General features: G+C 50.0%; 1 protein-coding gene across 18 annotated transcripts; it reads left to right on the forward strand.

The window, feature by feature from the left end:
• The first annotated feature begins 1,608 nt into the window (after window positions 1-1,608).
• FTSJ1 (FtsJ RNA 2'-O-methyltransferase 1) lies at window positions 1,609-18,377 on the forward strand. Of its 18 annotated transcripts, none has more exons than XR_014239476.1 (16): window positions 1,609-1,886; window positions 3,431-3,600; window positions 3,876-3,945; window positions 4,044-4,134; window positions 4,481-4,559; window positions 5,977-6,029; window positions 6,115-6,168; window positions 6,255-6,357; window positions 6,460-6,543; window positions 7,246-7,349; window positions 7,439-7,636; window positions 7,852-7,893; window positions 10,415-10,564; window positions 12,816-12,869; window positions 17,333-17,490; window positions 17,931-18,377. XR_014239476.1 is itself a non-coding variant. In XM_082376322.1 (13 exons), exons 1-12 carry the CDS (start codon window positions 1,747-1,749, stop codon window positions 7,882-7,884), a joined length of 1,179 nt encoding a protein of 392 aa, XP_082232448.1. In that variant the 5' UTR covers window positions 1,610-1,746; the 3' UTR covers window positions 7,885-7,893; window positions 9,336-9,903. The 18 variants fall into 18 exon arrangements, 10 of the variants coding, with proteins under 10 accessions (XP_082232448.1, XP_082232449.1, XP_082232453.1 ...); XR_014239477.1 differs by having other exon boundaries at window positions 17,338-17,490; window positions 17,931-18,376; XR_014239478.1 differs by having other exon boundaries at window positions 17,373-17,490; window positions 17,931-18,374.
• The last annotated feature ends 4,730 nt before the right edge of the window (window positions 18,378-23,107 follow it).

Here is a 23,107-nt window from a genome sequence, read left to right on the forward strand (position 1 = left end):
CCCTGCCTAGCGAAGCTCACATTTCTAAGGAATGATGAATCTATCGTTCAGTTGTTTGAATACTCGCCAAGCTCATTCCCACTTCAGGGTCTTTGCACTTGGTGTTCCCTCTGCCTGGAATGCTCTTCCTCCAAACATTCCTAGGGTGTGCCCCCCTTCAGGTCTCAGCTCAAATGTCACCTCGTCAGAAAGCCTTCCCTGACCACACTGTCTAAAATAGCAATTCAACGCCTGTTACTCTCCAATCCTTTCACCCTCCTTTATTATCCTTCATAGCTTTTATCACCACCTGACATAACATATTTATATACTTAATAGTATATTTACATTTAGTACTTTAGTAAGTAGATATATATAGATACTAGCAGATTTATATATATATATATCAGCATATACATTTATATCAGATATGTATATTTTATACATAAACTATACAAAAAGCATAAATATATATTATATATTTCCACATAATGACATATTTATATTTATTATATTTATTTGCTAATATATAATTTACATACTAGTAAATATTAGACATCACTATATATTTCTATATCATCACATATGCAGTAAATGACATATGTTTACACATCTAATATATATATATATATTCTCCTTTGTCTCCTTTTCCTCATCTGTAAACTGGGGAAAACACAGCTATTATTAAAAATGAAATTATGTAAACTTATAATTAACTAAATTAGATTTTAAAAGGTGATAAATACTCAAAACTCATCACTTCTTAATTATTATTTTACTACATTTCATTATTTCTATGCTCCTGAGATCATTCATCCCTAGTTTAATTGTACTGTAGAAATAATACACAATGGTGCACTAGTGCATCTCTTCCAGACTCTGTGTTCCGTGACTACACCTTGGTAAGTTGAAATCTGACAAGATGATAGTATGTAAACCATGGAAACTGGCAAATGTTAGAAATCAGGGCTTCCTCTCCCTCTCCACCTAAAGAGCTGATTGTTAACCATTTACCAGCACACCACTGAGAGCACTCAGAAGAGTGCCTGGCACATGGTAAACGCTATAATAAATGTTTCCATTACTATATTTGCTTGTGCACTGGGTCGAGATGCAGTCTTTTTTTCTAGGTCCGAGTTAAAAGTGTTTGAAGAACACAGAATTACAGACAGTGTGCGGAACTACACCTATTTAATCCTGCCAATGACTCTCTCTGTGGAGTCTGTACTACTTGTTACCCCCATTTTACAGAAGAAGAAACCGCAGTTTTGAGACGGTAACAGTCAGAAGGCGCTATCAATTAGCAGAAGTGGGATTTGAAATTGCAGCCGAGCAGCTTCTGCGCGCTCGCGCACTTAATTAACGCACTCTCCTTCCTCTCAAATTCGCTACGCCAGAGGTAATTGCACTTCGCGGCGCGCGAAAAATAAATACGTGCCGCCGTGCGCGTTGTATCTTGGGAAATGTAGTCCACAGGCTCAAGGAATACTATTGTACAAGAAGGGAGGGGCGGAGAGTACGTCGATTTTCGCCTTGTAACAAAAGAACAAAGTCAGTTCTCGTGCCTCGCGACGTTTCGGCCATGCCTTGCGCGACTTCGGCGGCTTTACTCGCGCCCGTTGCATGCTGGGAACGGCAGTTCGCCCGACCGGCTACGTCGGCGCGAGATGCCGGAACTCACGTGGTACGATCAGGTCGGGTCCCCGCTTCGCGCGAGTCACCGCGTCCCACGATGACAGGCTTTCCACGCTCCGGTCGCCCTTAGGCATGCGCGACAGACATTCGGATCAACTAAGAATACAAACTGAAGCCCTACGACTTCTCACCGGTTTGCGCTCTCGCCGAGGCTCGGGCTGCTTGAGGACCGGCCTCCTTCGTTCCGCTTCTCCCCACTCCGAAAGTTTAAGGTAGGCCCTGGGGCGCGGAGGACTTGGGTCCCGGCCAAGACGGTTGAGGCATGCCTGCGCTGTCCCGCCGGTGAGGGAAGGAGGCAAGTTCGCCCTCGGCGCTGCAGCTGCGTAGTCCGGGCAGCTGGCACCAGGTAGGCTCCAGACCCAAGGTTTGTCTGGAGAAGGGGCCCACTCATGCGGGATGGTCTGGGGGTGGGCGGGGGGCGCAGAGGTCCAGATACCGGCGGAGCCGGTCTTGTGGTCCCAGTGGGGACTTGGGCTTTCAGGTAATGATGAGGAGGGACCGGCGGTGTAGCCAGAGGGCTGTTAATGGGTGGGTGTGGAGGTTTGGTGGGCTGCGTGGGTGTAATAGAGGTCTGGTGGGAGTGTTATTGGGGAATCAGTGAGGGCTAAAAGGCGTGTTTTAGTCGATGTGTTCAAGGGGGCCAGTGGGATGTGTTCGTTAATTAATGAGGGGATGGTAGAGTGGGCAACTAGAAGATAATGGGAGGCAGGTAGGAGTGTGATCCTTGAGGGACTGATGGAGGTATGATATTCAACGGGTTAATAAAGAGTGGTGGGGCATAGTGATTGAAAGGATAATGGTGCGGCTGTGGAGGGAATAATAGAGGCCGGTAAAAGTCATGATCAAGGAACTAATGGGAGTAGTGATCAAAGAAGAGAGAATGAGAGGCTGAAGGGGTGTTGTAATCAAAAGATTTTAGTGGGTGATGATGGTATGATCATTGAAGAATTAATAGGAGCAGAGTGAGCAAAGAGGGGGTAATAGTAAGCTGTTGGGTGTGATCATCAAGTGATTGTTGGGTGGGGAGAAAGGTGGGCAGTGAGGGGAGACTGTGGAACTGATGTATGATTATCAGGGATTAACATGAATGTGTGGTAGGGAAGGGTTACAGGGGGGCTAGTGGTGTGATCTATGAAGGATCAGTTGGAGGGCCAGGTTAATGGGGACTGATAAATCATAGTAATTGAGAGCTCGATGGGGGACTAATAGGCCATGATTCTCCAGGCATTAATGGGGGGGTGGTGATAAAGATGTAGTAATAAAGGAATTATTGGGGGCCTAATCTCTTCAGGGGAGAGAGATGAAGGAGGTGGGGAGTGCAGTGAGGTAGTATGAGGATAATGGGGTGAAAGCAAGGGATTAATGGGGGGCTAGTAGGGCTGTATGACTCTAGGGGCAATGAGGAGAGCTGGGAAGACAGTGAGATGTTATTGGGGATAAGGTGGGCAGAGAAGGGTTGATAGTGGGGTTTAATATGTGGTGTGTGAGTGGGAGGTGGACAGGGTCAGTAATAGGTCATCTATGAGATAAGGGTTGGGTTTGTGGGCTCTTTGGGGGAGATCTGTGGGGTTAGTGATGGAGCCTGAGAGCTCAGTGGCGGGGTCCTTCAGGCTCAGTGAGGTCATTGGGGTTAGTGACTGGGCTCCAGCCTTCCCACCTGTTGAGTGAGCTGTCACACGGGTCAGATGAGCCCGGTTTAGTTTTTGTGGTTCTCGCTGCCCTGCAGAGGTAGGTGATGGCCCACTTACTGATATAGGGCGGCGTCAGCTTGCTGTTGGCAGGTCCCTGGGCAAACAGTGTGTGAGATGGGACGGACGTCAAAGGACAAGCGGGATGTCTACTACCGCCTAGCCAAGGAGAATGGCTGGCGTGCCCGCAGTGCCTTCAAGCTGCTACAACTTGACGAGGAATTCCAACTCTTCCAAGGTCCCCACTTGGCGGGCGAGTCACTGGGGGATGGCGTGGGCGAAGGGAATAGACAAGTGGGCTAGGTCTACAGAGCTCCCTGTGGTAGGTGGGCTGACTTGGAGGGTCTATGGGGCAGGGGCCAGGCAGGAAGATGGGCAGGTACGCGAAAGGAGCTGGGCATCTAGGCAGCAGACAGATACGAGTGCTGCCCAGGGGAAAGGGGTGAACTTTGCAGGGTCCCAGGTTGGAGAGGTGGGTGCAGCTGACCACTACACCTTCCTGTGTGTGCTCAGGTGTGACGCGGGCAGTTGACCTGTGTGCGGCCCCGGGCAGCTGGAGCCAGGTGCTGAGCCAGAAGATTGGGTGAGTGTGGAGTCCCAGATGGGAGGGTGGGAGGGCAGGTTAGATGGAGGGTGGACCAGGAGTGATAACTGGGCTGACATGGACCGTGTTGTCCACAGGGGCCAGGGGTCCGGCCACGTCGTGGCCGTGGATCTTCAGGCTATGGCTCCACTACCAGGTGTGTTACAGATCCAGGGGGATATCACCCAGGTGAGAGCATGGCTTGGGGTGTTGGGGTGTATCCTTGGCAAAGGCCCCCCAACCTGGGGGCTACGGCAAGTGGAAGAGAGAAAGAGAAAGACAAACAGACTGAGAAAGACAGACAGAGATAGAGTAACCGAGAGAACCCAAGAGAGTGTAACAGCAGAGAAACAGAGCCAGCCTGTCGTCATCACAGGGAGACAGCAAAAAATGATCCCAGAGATGGAGCCTGGTCTTAGGCAAAGCCTGAGAATTTGGCTGACCCAGGGGCTGCGGGCCAGGGCCAAGGGCAGGTGGGGTTAGAGGGCTGTGGAGGGGGTGCCTTGGGGCCACTCATCCTCCCTCTCTTCCATAGCTGTCCACTGCCAAGGAGATCATCCAGCACTTTGAGGGCTGCCCCGCCGACCTAGTGGTGTGCGACGGGGCTCCTGATGGTAAACAGCAGGGATTGGGGGGCCAGGCGGGGGCCCTATGTGTGTCCTTCTCTGTATGTCCCGCCTCTGTTGGCTTCTTTTACTGCCTCTCCTCTCCACTGTCAGCTGTTCCTACGTCTAGCAACTTCTCCCTACTTCTGTTTCCTATTCTCTGCCTCTGTCTTCTCCCTCCCCATACTCTACCATTTGGGTTTTGTCCACCCTTTCATCTTCTTATTGCTCACCTCTCTGCAACTGTCCAATTCCATCTTAGTGTTCACTCTTTTTCTTTTTTTTTTTCAGTCAGTTAGCCATCCATCCATTCAGCACATTTACTGAGCACCTGTTTTGTGTCAGGCACTGTTGTACATGTTGGGAAAATATTTGTGAATAAAATTCTACTAATCTCTGACCTTATAGAGCTGGTGTTCTAGTGGGAGCAGACAGAAGAGAAACAAGTGATTGAGCTATGTAGCCTGTCAAAAGGTGATAGGTACCATGGGGATGTCAATGAAAAGGAGAGGGAAGAGGGGAGTACCTGTAGGAATTTTAAATAAAGCTTGGAAGGCCTCATTGGCTTTAGCACAAAAACCTAAAGGAGTCATGGGAATGGGCCAGGGGCACGTCTGGAGGAAGAACAATCCAGGTAAAGGAATTGGCCTATGTAAAGGCCCTGAGGTAGGAGGGTGCTTGGCATGTGTGAGGAATAGCGAGATCAGTGTGGCTGGATTGGAGTGAGTGAGCAGGAGAGTTGTAGGAGGTGAGAACAGATCCTTGTGTGGATCTTTCTGGGCCACAGTGGTGACTTTGGCTTCTTCACTGAGATGAGAGCGTGGGGAAAACCATGAGAGGGTTGTGAGCAGAGGAGGGCCGTGCCTGACTTGGGTTGTGACAGGATCCCTCTGGCTGCTGTGAGCAGTGTGAGGGGTGAGACCTGGGGAGGGGAGGCCGCTGCAGTCGTCCAGGTGGAGTTGAGAAGATTTGCTAATGGCTTAAATGTGGGTGTGAGGAGAGAGTGGTGGGTGGGTGTGTGTCAAAGGTAACTCGAAGGTTTTTGGCTTGAACAACTGGAAGGATCAGATGAGATGGGAAAGATGATGGGAGGAGCAGGTTTGGGCAGGGAGATCGGGAGTTTGTTTTTGGATGTATTGAGTCTGAGATGTTCATTCTGATCTGAGTCTGGAGTTAAGAGGAACAGTCTGGACTGGAGATAGAAATGATGATAACAGTATTCGCGCCTGAGGTTGTTTTGAGAATGAAAATGAGTGCCTAAGGGTTAGGAGCTCAGAGTACGCATCTAGTTGGCAGATAGTATTTGCATGCAGAACCTTAGCAGTAAGAGAGCCTAGGAAATGTTTTTAGTGCTCTAACCTCTGGGAGGTTAGAATGGGAGCATAGCTAGACTGGATGGCCCCCTAACACTATTCTCTTGCTGCAGTAACCGGCCTCCATGATGTTGATGAGTATATGCAGGCCCAGCTCCTCCTAGCCGTGAGTAACCCTGGCTGCCCCTGCCTCGGTTTGGCCCCCTCCTGGCTGTCTCCACCTCACCCTTAGCCATCTGTCCTGCCTATAGGCTCTGAACATTGCTACACATGTCTTGAAGCCAGGGGGCTGCTTTGTGGCCAAGGTAAGGCTCGGGGAACCTGGTAGGGGGTAGAGAGGGGTCTCCAAAGGTCATCTTCATGCCTCCATCTCTGCCTCCCCACCCTGCAGATCTTCCGAGGCCGGGATGTGACACTGATCTACAGTCAGCTGCGTGTCTTCTTCTCCACCGTGCTCTGTGCCAAGCCCAAGAGCAGCCGGAACTCCAGCATTGGTCAGTGGGGTGGAGGGGCCAGGCTGGGGGGTGCGCATCTCAGGGACCCATCCGCACAGGGTGGTGGTGGCAGTCGCCCCTCACTCTACCTTATCCCCACAGAGGCCTTTGCTGTCTGTAAGGGTTATGACCCCCCTGAGGGCTTCCTGCCGGACCTGACCAAACCCCTGCTGGACCACTCTTACGGTGAGAGCCAGAGCCCTGGGCCCCATCCCTGGGGAGAGTCTGTCCACCAATGGAGTTTATGTTCCAGGAGGGCCCTCAGCCCCACCCCCTGGTGGAAACTCTGCCCCTTAGGGGAATTCTGTCCCAAAAGGATCCTCAGCCCCACCCTCTGGAAATTCCACCCCTGTATGGATATTTTGTTCCAGGAGGATCTTTAGCCCAGTGGCCTAGTGGTAACTCTTGGACCTGGTGAAAATTCTGTCTTGGGAGGATCCTGCGTCCTACCCCAAGGGAGACTCCACTTGCTTGCGGAGATTCTAGACTAAGAAGACTCAGTCACGCCCCAGGTGGAAACCCCACCCCTGTGTGGGAATTTCATCCTGTGAGGGCCTTCAGACTGGCCCCTAGAGGGAAAAAGCACAGAGCGGCTCTTGTGGCAGGCACACTTGAGTGAGACAAAGTCCAGACAGTATATGGCAGGTGGGCATAAGTGCAATCGGAGAAAAGTGGGTTGCGGGGGGTGGTGTGTTTTAGAACAGGTGATCATGGAGGGCTTCCCTGAGGAAGTGATCTGAACCAAATGAAGGATTTCTGATAAAGGAGGGCAAGAGTAGCTGGTGGATACATTGGGGAGGCCTCGGTACCCATCCTGGGTGCAGCCTGAGTCACGACTGGTCCCAGACACCCCAGCCCTGTCCTGCCTCATCTCTCCCTGCTTGTCAGATCCAGATTTCAACCAATTAGATGGTCCCACCCGCATCATTGTACCATTTGTGACCTGTGGGGACCTGAGCGCCTATGATTCGGACCGCAGTTACCCACTGGATGTAAGCGCCCAGCCAACAGTGGGTGGATGGGGGGTGCTGTCCTAGGTTCCCAGGTCCTCACCACCCCCTGCCGACATGTGTCCCTGCAGCTAGAGGACGGCTCAGAATACAAGTATACTCCGCCCACGCAGCCCCCCATCTCACCACCGTACCAGGAGGCCTGCACCTTGAAGAAGAAGGGGCGGCTGGCCAAGGAGGTCCGCCCCCAGGACTGCCCCATCAGCACAGTGGACACGTTGCCCCAGTCCCTGGCCGCCCCACAGCGCCACACCCTGCTGGCCTCTGAGGTCTGGAAACATGGGCCCAGAGCCCTTAATGCCCTTTCTCTGTGCCCACAGTGACCCCCTCCTCGTGTGCCTCCTTCTGCCCCAAATCACATGGTTTCTGGGACAAACTTCTCTTCCCTGCCTCCCAATAGCTATAAAAATCAATGGGTAAAACCAAGTACAGTGAACGGAAAAGCTTAACCAAGTATCTGAGTCCCTTCTTTTTTCTTGGGTAGGTGGAAGACAGTGAAATGAACCGTTCGCCTTAAGATGTTAAGGTAAATTTGCCTTTTTGTCTAAGAATTTGAGTAAATGGCACCTTTAAGAAAAAACTGAGTAAAATTTCACCTTTGAAACTTTTACATCAACTGGTAAGATTTCAGTCAGCAAACCTTTACTAAAACACCTGATCTTATGTGCCAGGAACTGCTTTAAGGATTTTACATATTGAGGCACTCGGTAAACATTTATTGAGCACATGCTGTGTGCTGGGCATTGTTCTAGGTTTGAAGATAGAGGGGGAACAACACAGGCAAATATCCTGGCCCTCAGAGCTTCTAGTTTGGGAAAGAGGTGATAAGCAATAACACAGTCTAAATGCAGGAGTTTCCACCCACACATACACAAACTATTTATCTTGATCTCTCTATATATGTATACACACACACACACACACACACACACACACATAAAATGTAAAAGTAATATGGGGTATGAAGAAATTTTTAAAGCAGGGTAAAGAGATCAAGAATTCTAGGGGATGGCAGTTTGCAGTTTTTAAAAAGGTTATCATGGAAGGTCTCACTGAGGTAATGTTTGAGCAGAGACCTGAAGAAGATGAAGGAGGGAATCGTGTGTTTATCTAGGGGAAGAGCATTCCAGGGAGAGGAAATAGCAAATACAAAGGCCCTGAGGTGGAACCTTGCCTGGTATGTGAGGGAGCAGTGAGGAGCCAGTTTGCCTGGAACAGTCTGGGCTAAACCTATCAGTGCTGGAGGGCTTCTCATCCTCAGGATACCACATCAGAGGACATCCCTGTCTGGCAGTGGCTTTGCAGGTTATTCAGACCAAGTCTTCCATTAAAATAAGAAGTAAAAAAGACATCTTTTAAAAAATGAAATGGCAAATCACAATGGGAAGAGAGATTTATAATCCCTATATATAGTATCCTTGATATTTAAAAAACTGCTATAAATCAGTAAGGAAAAGAAAATATGAGAATGGCCAGTAAGCACATGAAAAGCTGCTCATCAGGGAAATGCAGGCTAGAATTAAAAAGATTGACAATACTAAGCGTCTGGAAGGATGTGCAGCAATTGGAACTCTTGAAGACGCCCATGGCAGCATATAATGGTGTAGCCACTGGAAAATTGTGAGGCATTATCTGCTAAAGCTGCATGTGTGCCAGTTCCACTCCTAAGAAGTGAGTACTAGAATGTTCCTAGCCAGCACTATTTGTAGTACCCCCAGACTAGATACAGCCCAAATATCCATCAGCTGTAGAATGGATCGTTAAATCCTGGTTTATTCGCAGTGGAGAGCTACACAACAAAGAGAATGAACGTTATATGTTTTATGCATTTTTCTGTGTGTTATGGTTCACAATGAAAGTAAAGGGGAAAACTTCAAAAAAATGTTAGTAGCTGAGCAAACAGTGATTATAGTAGAAGACAGTGGGGAAACATTTTGGTTTAAAACTTCCTTTTACTTTGACCTTTAGTTAGCTGGCAATCTGATAAGGACTCGGAAGCTGTTTGCTGTCAGGAAAACCAGAACTTGAGTTGATGAACTTGTTTTCAAATATCTCATCAACCGGTCCTGAACATACAAGCTCCGAGTGGGAACCTGCAGCAACCACCAGGAACACAGCGAGGAAAGAAGCATCACGGAATGTCCGTCTGCACTGCAGAGGGGATTCTTGACTGGGGTCTTGCCTCTTCTCTAAATCTTTCCAGCCGTGTCCTGATTATGTCCAGAATTTACCCTGAGAGCGGGGGTTCTTAACCTGGGTAGAAGTCAGGGTTATGTATGGATTTGATGGAGGGAAACATTACATCTTTATTTTCACTAATATAAGTGAAATTTTAGCTATACTCCCGGATCTGAATGCTGGCATCAAATCACAGTAGTAAAAGCAGTGCCTGCAACTTCCACCAATACAAATCACAGTTACTTTTTTATGTTATGTTACAGTCGTTGCAGGCATCTTAAAATATTGTTCACATTGGTCACTACTTTGAATAAGATCTTAAAATTTGATGAATTAATAAAAAAAAGTTCATATAGCATCCCAATGTTGTTTCATTTTAACATGGTAACTATTTTTCTAGTTTTATTGAAATATAATTGATATAATGTATAAGTTGGAAGTGTACAACATAATGATTTGATATATGTGTATATTGCAAGATGACTACCATGGGTTTAATTAACATCTGTCACCTCACATAGTTACAGTTTTTTTTTCTTGTGATGGGAAGTTTTAAGATTTGCTCTCTTAGCAACTTTCAAGTATACAATATAATATTGATAAGTATAGTCACTATGCTGTATATTACATCCCCAGGACTTATTTATAACTAGAAGTGTTGTACCTTTTGACCACCTTCACCCATTTTTAGATTCCACATATAAGTGAGATCACACAGTATTTGTGTTTCTCTGACTAATTTCATTTAGCATAATACCCTCAAGGTCTGTCCACGTAGTCACAAATGGCGCGTTTCCTTTTTTTATGGCTGAATAATATTCTATCATATGCATATACCACATTTTCTTTATTCATTCATCTGTCAACAGATCCCTAGGTTGTTTCCACATCTTCGCTATTGTGGATAATACTGCAATGAACATTGGGGTGCAGATAGCTCTTTGAGGCAGTGATTCCATCTCCTTTGGATATATACCCAGAAGTATATATTTGGGATACGGGGAATACTGGATCATATGGTAGTTCTATTTAATTTTTTGAGGAACCTCCATGCTGTTTATTTAGTTTCCATAATCCTGTGTATTTGAGTGTATGTGTGTGTGTGTGTGTGTGTGTGTGTGTGTGTGTGTGTATGCACATGCACACGCATGCTTTCAAAAATACTCTGTGAAGGGGTCCACAGACTTGATCAGATCAGATGCCAAAGGGTTCCCCAGACAAATTTTTTTTTTTTTTAGCTGTGCTGCGTGGCTTGTGGGATCTCAGTTCCCTGATCAGGGATTGAACCCAGACCACGGCAGTGAAAGCCCAGAATCCTAACCACTAGGCCACCAGGGAACTCCCCAGAACAAATTTTTTACGTTAAGAACCCCTCTCTTAAAGGAATATCAGAAAGTCTGCCATGACTGCAGTCCTGAATTTCTATATTTTAGCAAACAGGAGCTGACAAACACCAGCTACATGGGCAGACCCGGTTTCCGCAGCTTACTCGCTTATCTTTAGAAAATCACTGTTCTTTGTCCACACACCATCCATTGACCTCAGGACTACTGACATCCCAGTCTGTGACCCCAGGTGTTTCTGTACCTGACTTTGAGACCCTGGGAGTGTCCATACTGAGTCTAGCCCCAGGGGGCCCACACCACAGCTTGTTAACCCAGGAGTCTTATCACCCACGTCAGTATGACCACAGGAATGTCCACACCCCAGTCTGTGTGACTCCAGGAATGTAAAACAGAAGTATCCACACAAAAGGTGGTGTGTCCACACCCATCACCATGTAAATTCAGCAGTGTCCACACTACAGTCAGTGACGCCCCAGGAGTGTGGACAGCCCAGTTTGTATAATCCCAGGAGTATCCTCGTCTCAATTCCCAGGAGCGTAAACACACCAGCCTTTGGGACCCTGTGGGCATACTCACCTCGGGCTGTGTGTCCCTGGTGTCCACCCCCATCTGTGTAACGTCAGAAGTATACACCGAAAGTCTCTGACAGAGCAGTGTCTAATTCCCAGTCTGTGCAAACCAGTGGAGTCCACACCCCCAAGTGTGTGGCCGAGGAGGGGCCCACCCGGCCTAGGCCTGCTGTCTGAGCTCGGGAGTGCCCACTCTCCACCTGTGCGGCCCTAGTCTTGCGACTCCAGGAGTGTCCACGCCCCTCAGTGTGAACCCAGAATTTTCCACACCAAAGTCAGTTTGTAACCAGAGGTACATCCGTCCCAGCCCGTGTGTCCCCAGTGGGGTACTTACTTTAGTCTGAGTGACTCCTGGAGTGTTTCCACCCCAGTCTGTGATGACAGGAATGTTTATTCTCCAGCCTTTGTGACCCCAGGCTTTCCGCAACACAGCCTGTGTTACCCCCAAAGTGTACACGCCCTGGTCAGATGACTGCAGGTTTGTCAATTGCTAAGACTGTGTAACAACAATGGGTGTCCATTCCCCTATCGCTGTAACCCCCAGGGTTACCACACCTCAGTCATTGTCACCCCCCAAGGGTGTCTGCAGTGTAGTCTGTGTCACCACAGGAGGGTATACACTCCAGTCTGTGTGACACCTGGAGTAATCAAAATATAGTCTGTGTGACCCCATAAGCGTGCATATCCCAAAGCTTCTGACCGCAGTGTTGTAAAAACTCCAGTCTATTTGACCACAGGGGTGCCCACTGCAAAGTATGTCAGTCAGCAGCAGTGCCCACGTCCCAGTCTGGGTGACCTCACCAATGTCATATGTCAGGTTTTGTCACCATAGAAATGTCCCCCCCCTCTGTCTGACCCCAGGAGTCTCCAGACGCCAATGTGTGTCCTGAGGGAAGCACACCCCTGGTCTGTGTTGCGAAAGCATTGTTTGTTTACACCCCAGTCTGTCACTCTTGCCTTTCCACCTGCCAGTCAGTGTCCCCTAGGAGTGATCATTCCTCAGCGCTTGAAACACCAGGAGTGTCCACACCCCAGTGTATGTAACCCCAGGAGCACCCACAGTCAGCCTGTGTTTCTCCAGAAGGGTCTACACAATAGTCTGCATGACCCCAGGATGATCAGCTTTCTGTGTGACCACAGGAGTGGCCACCACCCAGTCCACGTGTCCCTAGGACGGTACACCCTTGGCTGTGTGATCAGTGAAGTCTCTATGCTCTGGGTTCTGTGACCACCAGGGTGTCACTCCCCAGCCTGCAACTCCAGAGCTTTCTACCCTGTGTGGGAGCGAGGAGTGTCCCCACCTCAGTCTCTGTGGCCCCACAGGCTCATTTACTACGTCATCCCTGTCACCCTAGGAGTAGCTGAACTCCGGTCTGCGTGATGCCACAAGCGTCCACATCCCAAACAAGGTGAGCAGAGGGGTGTCTACACTTGAGTGCGTGTGACCACAAACATGTCCTCCCCTTGTCTTTGTGACCCCAGATGAGTCCGGTGGGTTTTACCCTGGCTGTGTCCACATCCCAATGTTTGACTACAGAAATGTCCACAGCCCAGCCTTTGTGACCCCCAGGAGTGTCCACCCCACAGTCAGAGTCCAGAAGTGGCAACGGCTTAGTCTGGGTGACTTTGGGAGGTTCCACAGCACAGTCTGAGTGGCACCGTGAGTGTGCTCATCTCAAACTGTGTGATCACAGAGGTGTCCACACTCCAGTCTCCGTGGCCCAGGAATGTCCACACCTAAGTTCCTGTGACAGAAGCAATGTCCAATCTCGAGTGTATGTGACCCAGTATTGTCCAGACCCCACAGTTGCTGGCACAGCGTGTCTGTACCCAGTGCCTGTGGCCTCAGGAGGGTGTGCTCCCATCAGGGTGACCACAGGAGTATGAAAGTCCCATGCCTGTGGCTGCTGGTGGGTCTACACACCAGTCTGGGTGACCCAGGGGAGGATACCCCCCATCTGTGTGACCAAAGGAGTCTCCACGCTCCAGTGTCTGTGACCCATTCAGTGTGACTAGAGGAATGCCCACAGCAAATTCGGTGTGATCACACCACTGTCCACCCCCATCTGCCTGTCCTGAGAGGCATCTCTGCTGCGGTTGGTGTGATCCCAGCAGAGGGCACACGGCAAGCAGCATGACTACAGAGGTCTCCTTCTGGATAAACACAGGCTGACTGGGGGTCCTCCTGGTGTTCCATACACTGGGGCATGGACACGCCTGCCTGTGATACTCCAGCAGTGTCCACGCCACAGTCCTTTGACTACAGTGGCTCCCCAGTGTATGTGTCCTCAGTCATGTCGTTGTCCCAGCCTGTGGTCCACACCCCAAAGTTTGTGACTCTGATGGTGCCCGAAGTTGAGCCTGTGTGAGAAGGTACCAGATCATAGTCCATGTGACTCCAGGAGTGTCCACCCACCAATCTGTAGGAATCTAGGAGAACACATCCCAGCCCATGAGACTTCAGGAGTGGCCACGCCCCATCCTGCGTGACCACACACCAGGCTGTGTGACCCCCTAGAGCCTCCACACCCGAGTGTGTGACCCCAGGAGGTCCACATCCCAATCAGTGTGACCCCAGGATTGCTTACACCCAAATCTAGTGACCTCATGAATGTCTACACCGTCATCTGTTTGATCCCAGGAGTGGCCACACCCCAGGCTATGTGACCCTGGGAGGATCCATACACCAGTCAGTGTGACCCCAGGAGGGGTTACATCTAGAGAAAGAGTAATCCAGACAAAGGGGGAAAGCCTGTGCAAAGGCCCTGAGGCAGGAGCATACCTGGCACATTTGAGGTAGAGTGAGGAGACCAGTGGAGCGGGAGTAGAGTGAGCGAGGCGCGAGTGGCAGGAGGTGAGGTCGGAGAGGTTACGGGGCCTGGTTCTGTAGGGCCTCTCTGGCCACGGGGAGGACTTTGGCTTTTTTTCTGAGAGAGATCTCAGAGCAGGGGTCTGAGCAGAGCCGTGGGCTGACTTGGGTTGTAAAAGGACCCTCTGGCTGCTGTGAGGACAGACTGGAGTCCTTAAGTCAGACCAGAGATCAGGCTGAGCCATGGAGGGCAGGGGCCCCAGGAGCCAGGACCATAAGCACTTGACAGGCCTCCCCAGGGGGCTGTACATTCTCTCTGGGGCATATGGTAGCCCTCCTCCTGTTCCCCAGAAACACAGGATATATTGGGGAGAAGTCATGGGGATTGAATGAAGATGACCTCACTGTGGGACCTCAGGCCAGCCTTGCCTTTCCCTGGGCCCTGGGTTTCCGCCTTTGGCAGATGAGTATAATAATTCTTGCCCTGCCAATCTCTCCAGCATCTCTACTCACCTATTCTCTCCAACCACACTAGCCTCCTTGATGTTCCTCAAACACACCAAAGCATTATTCCCACTTCAGGGCCTATGCGCCTGCTGTTTCCCCTCTGCTTGAACACTCGTCCCAAGATATGTACATCGTTCACAGTTTCATGGCTTCCCCCTTCGTTTTCTTTTCTCTGCTTAAAGATCATCTCCTTAGGAAGCCTTCCCTGACTATCCAAAATAGCACCTCTGTATCCCTGCATCCTGCTTTGTTTTTCTTCATAGCACTTAGTACATCCTAATAGTATATTATATATCTACTTGTTGAGTCAGCCAGGGCCCTGCAGTGGGGGTGGAGGGACACAAAGCACACACAGGTGGAATTTCGAAGAGACCTGAATGAAGGGACCATTACAGAGGTGCAGAGAGTTCAGGAAACCAGTAAGGTTGCTGAGCTACCCAGGGACTGGCATCAGAGGGGTGCTGCCACCATTCCTAGGCCTGAAGGGGCAGGAAAGGGAACAGTGTTCCCGAAACCCAGGAGAAGCTGGAACCCAGCCCCAGCCAGTGAACACCTGGCTTTCTCTGTCCTTGTGTTGTCCAGTCACCTACCGGGGTCTCTCATTGGCCAACCCAGCTGGAAGCCAGGTGGGGCAGAGCATGGCTGATGAAGTCCACACGGGGACACAGGGCAGGACGGGGAAGGAGGGAGAATGGATTGCCGGGGGTGAGGGGACAAGTAGAATATCCAACATGTTAGTTTAGTGTTTTCCATTGCCTATTGAATAATACTGAGCATGGGAGGTCCCTGAAGACAGGTGTTTGTGCCTGTTGTGTTCTCTTCTGTGTTTTTAGTACCTAGAGCAGTGCATGGCACACTTAATAAATACTTGCTGAAAGTATAAATGAATCAAAATAATAGATATAAATGTATAATGCAAAAGTGAAAGGATGAGCCACAGGCTGGGAGAAAATATTTTCAAAATGCATTACCTGACAAAGGACCAGTATCCAGAATATATAAAGAATTCCCACAATTCAATAATAAGAAAACCAACAACCCAATTAAAAAATGGGCAAGAGATTTGAACAGATACTGCACCAAAGAGGAAATACAGATGGCAAATAAACATGTGAGGTCTTTAGAAGGTACGAGACAGCTCTTGGCATGGGTGCCAGGCATGAATGCAATGTGGCTTTTGATGGCTTCTGGTGGACAGTTGTGTACCAAAGGGATGAGAACCGCTGCTGGGGTCTTAAAGCACAAGCTTAATGCTGTATCCATGGGCAAACAGGCACTATGCAGGAAGTTAAGCACTATGTAGGCACTAAGCTGAAAGTTGAAGGGGTGGACTTGAATCCTTGACCTGTCCGGGCCAACTTTTTGATCCTGGGTACACGTTTTTTATCCATGGATGGCTTGCTTGGGGTGCAAATTTTGGAGATCTTTTATATAAAGGTGTCAAGAGAGGTACTGGCTACAACGCAGGGAGCAAGAAGTTTTAAGCAAAGGCAAATGTGTTACCCTGAAGATGTCAAGGTCAGTCAGTCTCTGGTATATATGGGCGTTTATGACGGCAGTCATGCATCTTAACAGTTGACAGGCAGCTGGATGGATGCTCATGGGTTAGGAGAGGAAACAACTTTCAATTTTTTTAAAGCCTATTTTATTTATTGGCCATGCTGCACAGCATGTAGGATCTTAGTTCCCCCACCAGGGATTGAACCCGTGCTCCCTGCAGTGGAAGTGCAGAGCCCTAACCACTGGACCACCAGGGAATTCTCCAACTTTGAATTTTAAAAAAAAAGAAACATGTGACAAGACGCTCAACATCATTAATCATTAGAGAAATGCAAATTAAAACCACAATGAGATATCATTATACACTTATTAGAATGGTGAAACTTAAAAAGACTGACCATACTAAGTGTTGATGAGGCTGAAACTCTCCTATGGTGCTGGTAGGGATGTTAAATGGTTAAGTTACTTTGGAAAACAGTTTGGCAGTTTCTTATAAAGTGAAGCATACACCTACCACACAACCCAGCAATCCCACTCATAGGTATTTATCCAAGAAAATGAAAACTTATGTTTATACAAAAACCTATACACAAATATCCGTAACAGCTTTGTTTGCAATCACCCCAACCTGGAAACAACCCACGTGTCTTTCAACTGCTGGCAAATAAAGAAAGAAACTGATACATCCTCACTTACTACTCAGCAATGAAAAGCAAACTACTGATGCATCCAACATAGATGACCCTCAGATGCACTAGGAGCCTGAATAACAAGACTACATACTGTCCGATTCCACCTATATGGCGTTCTGGAAAAAAGCAAAACTGGGGGGATAGCACACAGATCAGTGGTTGCCAGGGAGGGGTTAGGGGTGGAGGGAGGGGCTGACTTCAGCGTGGCCACACAAAGAACTATTTTGAAGTGAGAGAACTTCTCTCCTACTAGTGGCAGTTAACCAACTAGTTTCGTTTGTCAAGCCTCAGAGAACTGTATGCTACAAAGGAGACATTTTACTGTATGTAAAATATACCTCAGTAAATATGACTTTTTTTTAAGTGCAGTACTTTGCAAGCAGTAAGGAATTCTATGGCTACAGGACGGGCTGTGATCGTGCCTGTTGTTACTCCTCCTCTCCATCTGGTTTCTGCACAGACACGTCTCAGGAACGCATCTGAGGAAAAGGAGGAGCCGTAGCCATCCTGCCACAGCTCAAGGTAGCGCTTTGTTTGTTGACTGTTAGGACCTGAATTGTGTCCCCCTACAGATTCATGTGTTGAAGGCCTAACGCTCAATGTGACTGTTTTTGAAGATGGGGGCTTTAAGGAGGTCATAATTAAATGAGGAATGAGGTCATAGGAGTTGGTCCTAATCCAATAGGACTGGGGGGTCTTATAAGAAGAGGAAGAGACACCAGCGAGCTCTTTCCATGCATACGTGCACAAAGGAAAGGCCATGTGAGGACACAGTGAGAAGGTGGCCATCTGCAAGCCAGGAAGAGATGCCTCACCAGAAACCAACTCGAATGGCACCTTGATCTTGGACTTCCAGCCTCCAGAACTTTGAGGAAATGTGTCTGTTGTTTAAGCCACCCAGTCAGTGGTATTTTGTTATGGCAGCCCTAATACATTGAGCAAACGAATACTTTGCCTCTCAGTTTCAGATCTGACTCCAGGAGACTCATTTCGGCCATGTCTGAGGACAGCGGGCATTCAAGTGAAAGAACGAAAATTCAGCACGGTCTCCCTGTCTAGTTGAACGGGGCTCTGAAGCTCAGAGAGGGGATGTGTAGCCAGAGAAACGCAGGGTGAAATCCACAGCACTCCCACAGATCGGATTCTGGGGGCTGTATCCACAGGACCTCCTCAGCCACACTGCAAGATGAGTAAGAATTGTTGGGGGTAATAAAAAAATTTTTTTAAAAAGAATTGTTTGGGGAGTTTTCAGAACCGCCCTAAGCCTCCTTCTAAAGCCCCACCCAAACCTGGTTCACGCCAGGCTGTTCTCCCACATAACACGTATGCAGTTCAGAGGCACTGGTGCCGTGGTTTGGGAGAGTAGCTGTAATGGTGTCGTCTCAGGCTTGGTGGCAGCCCAAGGTTAGGGACAAATGTCTGAATCTCTCTAGGTGGCAGGGGCTGGGGAAAGCTGGGGTGGATCATAGATCACAGACCGCATCTCACAAGAAGGTTCTGCCAGACGCAGGAGCTGAAAGCAATTACCAGCCAGGCAGAGTTGGTGATTGAAAGCTTCCAAGGGTGATTGGGTGTGCACACCCACATGGAGGTGTGTGTGCACAGTGTGCATTCCAGCATGTGTGAAATTATTTGCATGCGTGCCTGGTGTGCTTATGTCTGTGTGTGCACATTTACAGTGTTCACACGTGCACACATATGTGGTACATGCATGTGCATTCAGGCTTTGCTGGTTTGGGTGCAGGTGTGTACGTGCATTACACAGGTGCGAGTGTGCACCTGTGGAGATGCTAGGGTGCAGATGAGCCCAGCAGGGACACGGGGGCCTGTACCCTGATCAGGGTGCTTGTGAATAGCAATAGTGTACACACACTGGGATGTGCTTATGCAGGAGATTTCGTGTTCAAACCCCTATTACCATGGGCACAAGCCTGAGTGTTTGTGTCTGTGTGTGTATGGGCGTACCCTAGGGTGCACATGCGTGGCTGTGTGTAAGTGCACAGGTACAGAGGAGCCCATTGGCCCAGGCTTGTGTGTGTAGTGTCTGTGCTTGTATACCCCGGGTGCCGGTGCATTTGCCAGTGTGATTGACCAGGTGCACACATGGGGCTGGGCCTGGGTGTCAGTAAGCACGTACCGCTGAGAGCCTGGGCCTGGGCATGTGTGTAGGCATGGCTGGAGTTATTTCCATCGGCCTGGGCCTGGCCGTCTGTGCTCATGTCCCCTGGGGGGGTTCGTGAAGGCACATCTGTGTTTGTATGGACTCACAAGTGCCCAGGAGCCTGGACTGTGATGTCTGTGCATGCGTACCCCGGGCACCCATAAATGTGTGTGTACACAGGTGCATATTGGTCCATGGGCCCTGTATAAATGTGCCTGTGTGTGTGTGGATGGGTGCAGGTGTGCCCACAGTCCTGGGCCTCACTGTCTGTGCATGTACAACTCTGGGGGCCCATGCACATGTGTGTGCATGGTTTCATGTGTGGACATGGGCCTGGGTAAGGGCATGTGTATACGTGTATCCCTAGGGGCCCATGCATGGCATGTGCTCAGGTGTTCAGATGTGCCCATGAGCTTGGATCTTGGTGTCTGTGCACATGTCTCCTTGGGGGCACACTTATGGCATCTGTGTGGGGGACGGGCGTGCTGCTTCCCTTCCACCTACACCCGACTGGGGATTGTAAGAGAAACCAAGAAATGTGCTTTCTCTAGGAATCCAGGTTTTGGCAGAGGCCAGGGAGTGGAATTCAGGACCGTTTTGCTTTTCTCCAACCTTGTTACTTGGGACAAAGCTAGAGCTGGGAAACCGCCCCTTCCTTCATTCAGCCGAGTTGAGCACAGTGGTGGGCTCTGGCACCCTGGAGACGATGTGACCAAACTCCAGACTCCAGGAAAGATGAGCAATGCTTATAAGCCTCCATGATACAAAGCAGAAGTGCCAGCAAGCTGCTCAGATCAGGGAGCGGAGACTCAGGTAAGGCTTCCTAGAGGGTGGGGTAGGAAGGTGCAGGGAAGAGGGCCCAGGGCAAGGGAGGGCCTGGACATGCAGGGACAGGAAAAGGGAGACAGAAGTCAAGGCAAAGGCCTTGACTCAGAAGGCCAAGGCCTAGGAGCAGGAAGGCAGTGTTCACTCGGTCAGGAAGCCGCATCTGGCTCTCTCATCGCTTGTAGGAGACCCAGAGGCCAGGCCTGGGAGGGGCCTAGAGATGGATTAAGGTTGTTAGGTGGGGGAGTTGTTGATCTGTCCCTGGAATGGGCAGCTTACACTTAGGAAGCTGTTTAGGGTTCCCAGGGCCACTGGGGCCCAGGTAAGCCACCATCCTTCCCGGGCCTCAGTATTCTTTGCTGTCAAATGGCTTGCCTGCTTGCAGCCCAGGCCCAGGGAAGCATTTAGCCTGAAAGAGTAGCCCACAGACAGTGAGCGGGCAGAACAGCGGCTCCCCAGCATTGGGCCCCTGTCCTGCTCCTCTGCTACCTTTGAGTCTTCACACCCTTCCTCATGGGGCAAGGCTCGGAAATGGGCTGAGGGAGCCATGCCCGCTGGCCTGTCGGCAGTGGGGAGGCCAGGCCTGGCGGGCCAGCCACCCTGGGCTAGGAGGGGGCAGCTCCACCGCCAGCCCCAGTCCCCCACCAACTTGCCCAGACAGAGAGGGGGAGGCACAGGGACCCCCAAGCCTCCTCCTGGCTCTGGCTGGGCAGGGGGACTGCTGCTCCTGAATTCCAAGGCTGGCCCAAGTGTACAGCAGGTTTGCAGAGAGCAGAGAGGTCTCCCTTCTAGTCTCAGCACCCTAGCCCTTCACCCCAAAAAAGCCCCTCAGGTGTAGTGTCAGGGCCCCCACCTCAACCCCAAGCTGATCGCTTTCTTCTAGATCCTTTTAGTAAGGGGGTCACTACTACTGACTGTATAATATTGGGGCAGCAGGCCACCGTGCACAGCTGGGCAGGCTGTGCCCTGACCAGGGACACCCGGCCAAGGAGGCAAGTGGGGACAGAGATGCGGCCTGGGCTCCTCTTGCATCCCTGGGTCCTGACCTGGGGCCATGTCCGTCAGGAGGAAGGGGCGTCATTTCCTGAAGTTCACAAACGTCCTAGGTGAGCTAGTGGCGCCCCTCAGCGTCCAGGTCTCAAAAGCAAAGAAGTGAGGAGATAGATGAGTCAGAAAGCGGATATAACCACAGGGGCTGGGCATGCCTCAACCCAGGAAGGCCTCTGAGCTGCAAAAAGTCTCAGCCAATGTCTAGTTCAGTGCTATACATTGTCAGGAAACACTGGGGGAGGCTTTTAAATGGGCAGAACTATTCCCAGGTGTCATTTCAATGGAACGCTGGTGTGTCTAGGGGACATTTATGGTTTATCTGATCCACAGGGGCAGCACCCTTGTCTCTGGCTGGGCCATTTTGAAACTCTATAGAAACAGTAGTTAACATGCGCAGAACTGAGAAGTCCCATTGTTAAGCATGCAAGTGAATTTTGTCCTGTCAAGATACAACTGCTTTCTACCCTGTAGAAAGGATGACTCCAAATATCCTAGGGCATCAATTGGCAAATTCATCTATATATATCTATTCTGCGGATTCTCCTTTGAGCTGATTGTAACGTCTTAGCAGTTCTCATTACTAAAAGCCCTAAGTAAAATCTTTGACGTGTGTTCACTTTATATGTGTATGAGTCGTGACATTACCATTTTGGAACTTTTTCTTTAACCGCATCTGCCAGGTCATAGTACAGATAAGGTACAGAGGTGAGAGGGGAAGGGTCTTGCGTGAAGGGAGCCTCAGGGGCTGGGGTGGGGAGACAGCTGAATCCAGGCCATCCTGGGCTCTGCCCTGCTCCTGGAGGGGGAGGGGCTGTGCTTTGCACAGGGTGTGGAAAAGGGGGGCTGTAACACCCCCCAACCCTGAGGATGTGGAATGACACTCTGGGGTGAGGGCCCCCCCTGTTGGTTCCCACCTTCAGTGCTGTGCCCTGATTCAGATCTAAGGCACAGCCAGCTCCCCATCCCCGTCCTGGACAGTGCCAGTTGTGTTGGGCTTATTCAGGACACACAGGTGCTGAAATGCCCCCTTGCCATCCTGGGCTGCTGGGCTGGTGACACCAGTGGGAAGGGCTTTATTCTCAGGCAGGTTGTTTCAACAGCTGAGTCTCAGCTGCCTTATCGATGAAATGCAGGTAATTATGGTTCCTGCCTTACAGTGGTGCGGAGCAGATTAACCAAGATAATGAATGAGAAGCTCTTTAAATAGTCCAGCACAGAGCAAGGACTAAATAAATGTCAGCTGCCAGTCATTAGGTCTGTTTGCAGAACTTCCAATGGCAAACATCTTAGAAAGGATGCTTGGGACCCCTTCCAGATGCTGGCCTAGCAGGGCCCAGCTTCTCCATCCTGGGCTAAGACACCTAGCAAGTGCTCCCTGGGTGATGGATCAGTGAGTCAGATCCCTGGCCAGCGAGGATGTGTCTGGCTCACTCTCTCTGGAACCCCTGTGGCTACCACCCAGGGGATCCTGGGGCCCAGAGGACAAAGCGGGGAGGAGCACAAGGAAAGATGAATTCCCATCAGGTGACTGTGGGGCTCCCTGGGGGAAGTCACCTCTTGGGGCCTTGGTTTCTCCATCTGCACAATGGGCACGTTGGAGTTGGGAATTGGCTGCTGAGAACCTTTGCAGCCACCTCTTAGGGAGGAACAGATGGTCTCCAAGAGCATAACAGCTGGAAACTGAAGCTCCCCCCCACCCCAGGCCCTGCTTTCAGAGATAAAGCACTGCAGACCAGAAGGGGAAAGGCACGCCCTTCCACAATAAGGAAGCTGCTCAGCAGGCTGAGAGGCAGAGTCGGCCAAGAGCCCAAGTGCCCAGGTGCGCAAGGCTAATGTAGAGGAGATTTTGGTCCTTAGGTCACTCCTGAGGCCTGCCTGGGGAACTTGCAGGGGCTGAGGGATGGACTCAGTAAACCTCATCTCTCTCAGCCACCAGAAATTCTGCCTCTCGTGACAGGTATTTTATACTAAAATGTCAATGTCTTCCAGAAGCGGTGAACATGTTTGTGGCAGAGGCTATCTGAAGAAGGTAAAGCCTCACTGGAAACGATTTAATCTAATGGTGGAATTTAGGGCAGTGTAGCAATAGGAAGGAGAGGTCTC

This window comes from Balaenoptera borealis (assembly GCF_965194805.1).
Source record: "Balaenoptera borealis genome assembly, chromosome: X".
NCBI classification, from domain to species: domain Eukaryota; kingdom Metazoa; phylum Chordata; class Mammalia; order Artiodactyla; family Balaenopteridae; genus Balaenoptera; species Balaenoptera borealis.

What these genes read in the sequence shown, in the direction of transcription:
- FTSJ1 (XM_082376322.1), top strand. Translation starts at nt 1,747, where the DNA reads ATGCGCGACAGACATTCGGATCAACTAAGAATACAAACTGAAGCCCTA. An exon ending in GTGCTGAGCCAGAAGATTGG is followed by an intron (nt 3,946 to 4,043) that starts GTGAGTGTGGAG and finishes TGTTGTCCACAG; the next exon opens with GGGCCAGGGGTCCGGCCACG. An exon ending in GTGCGACGGGGCTCCTGATG is followed by an intron (nt 4,560 to 5,976) that starts GTAAACAGCAGG and finishes CTCTTGCTGCAG; the next exon opens with TAACCGGCCTCCATGATGTT.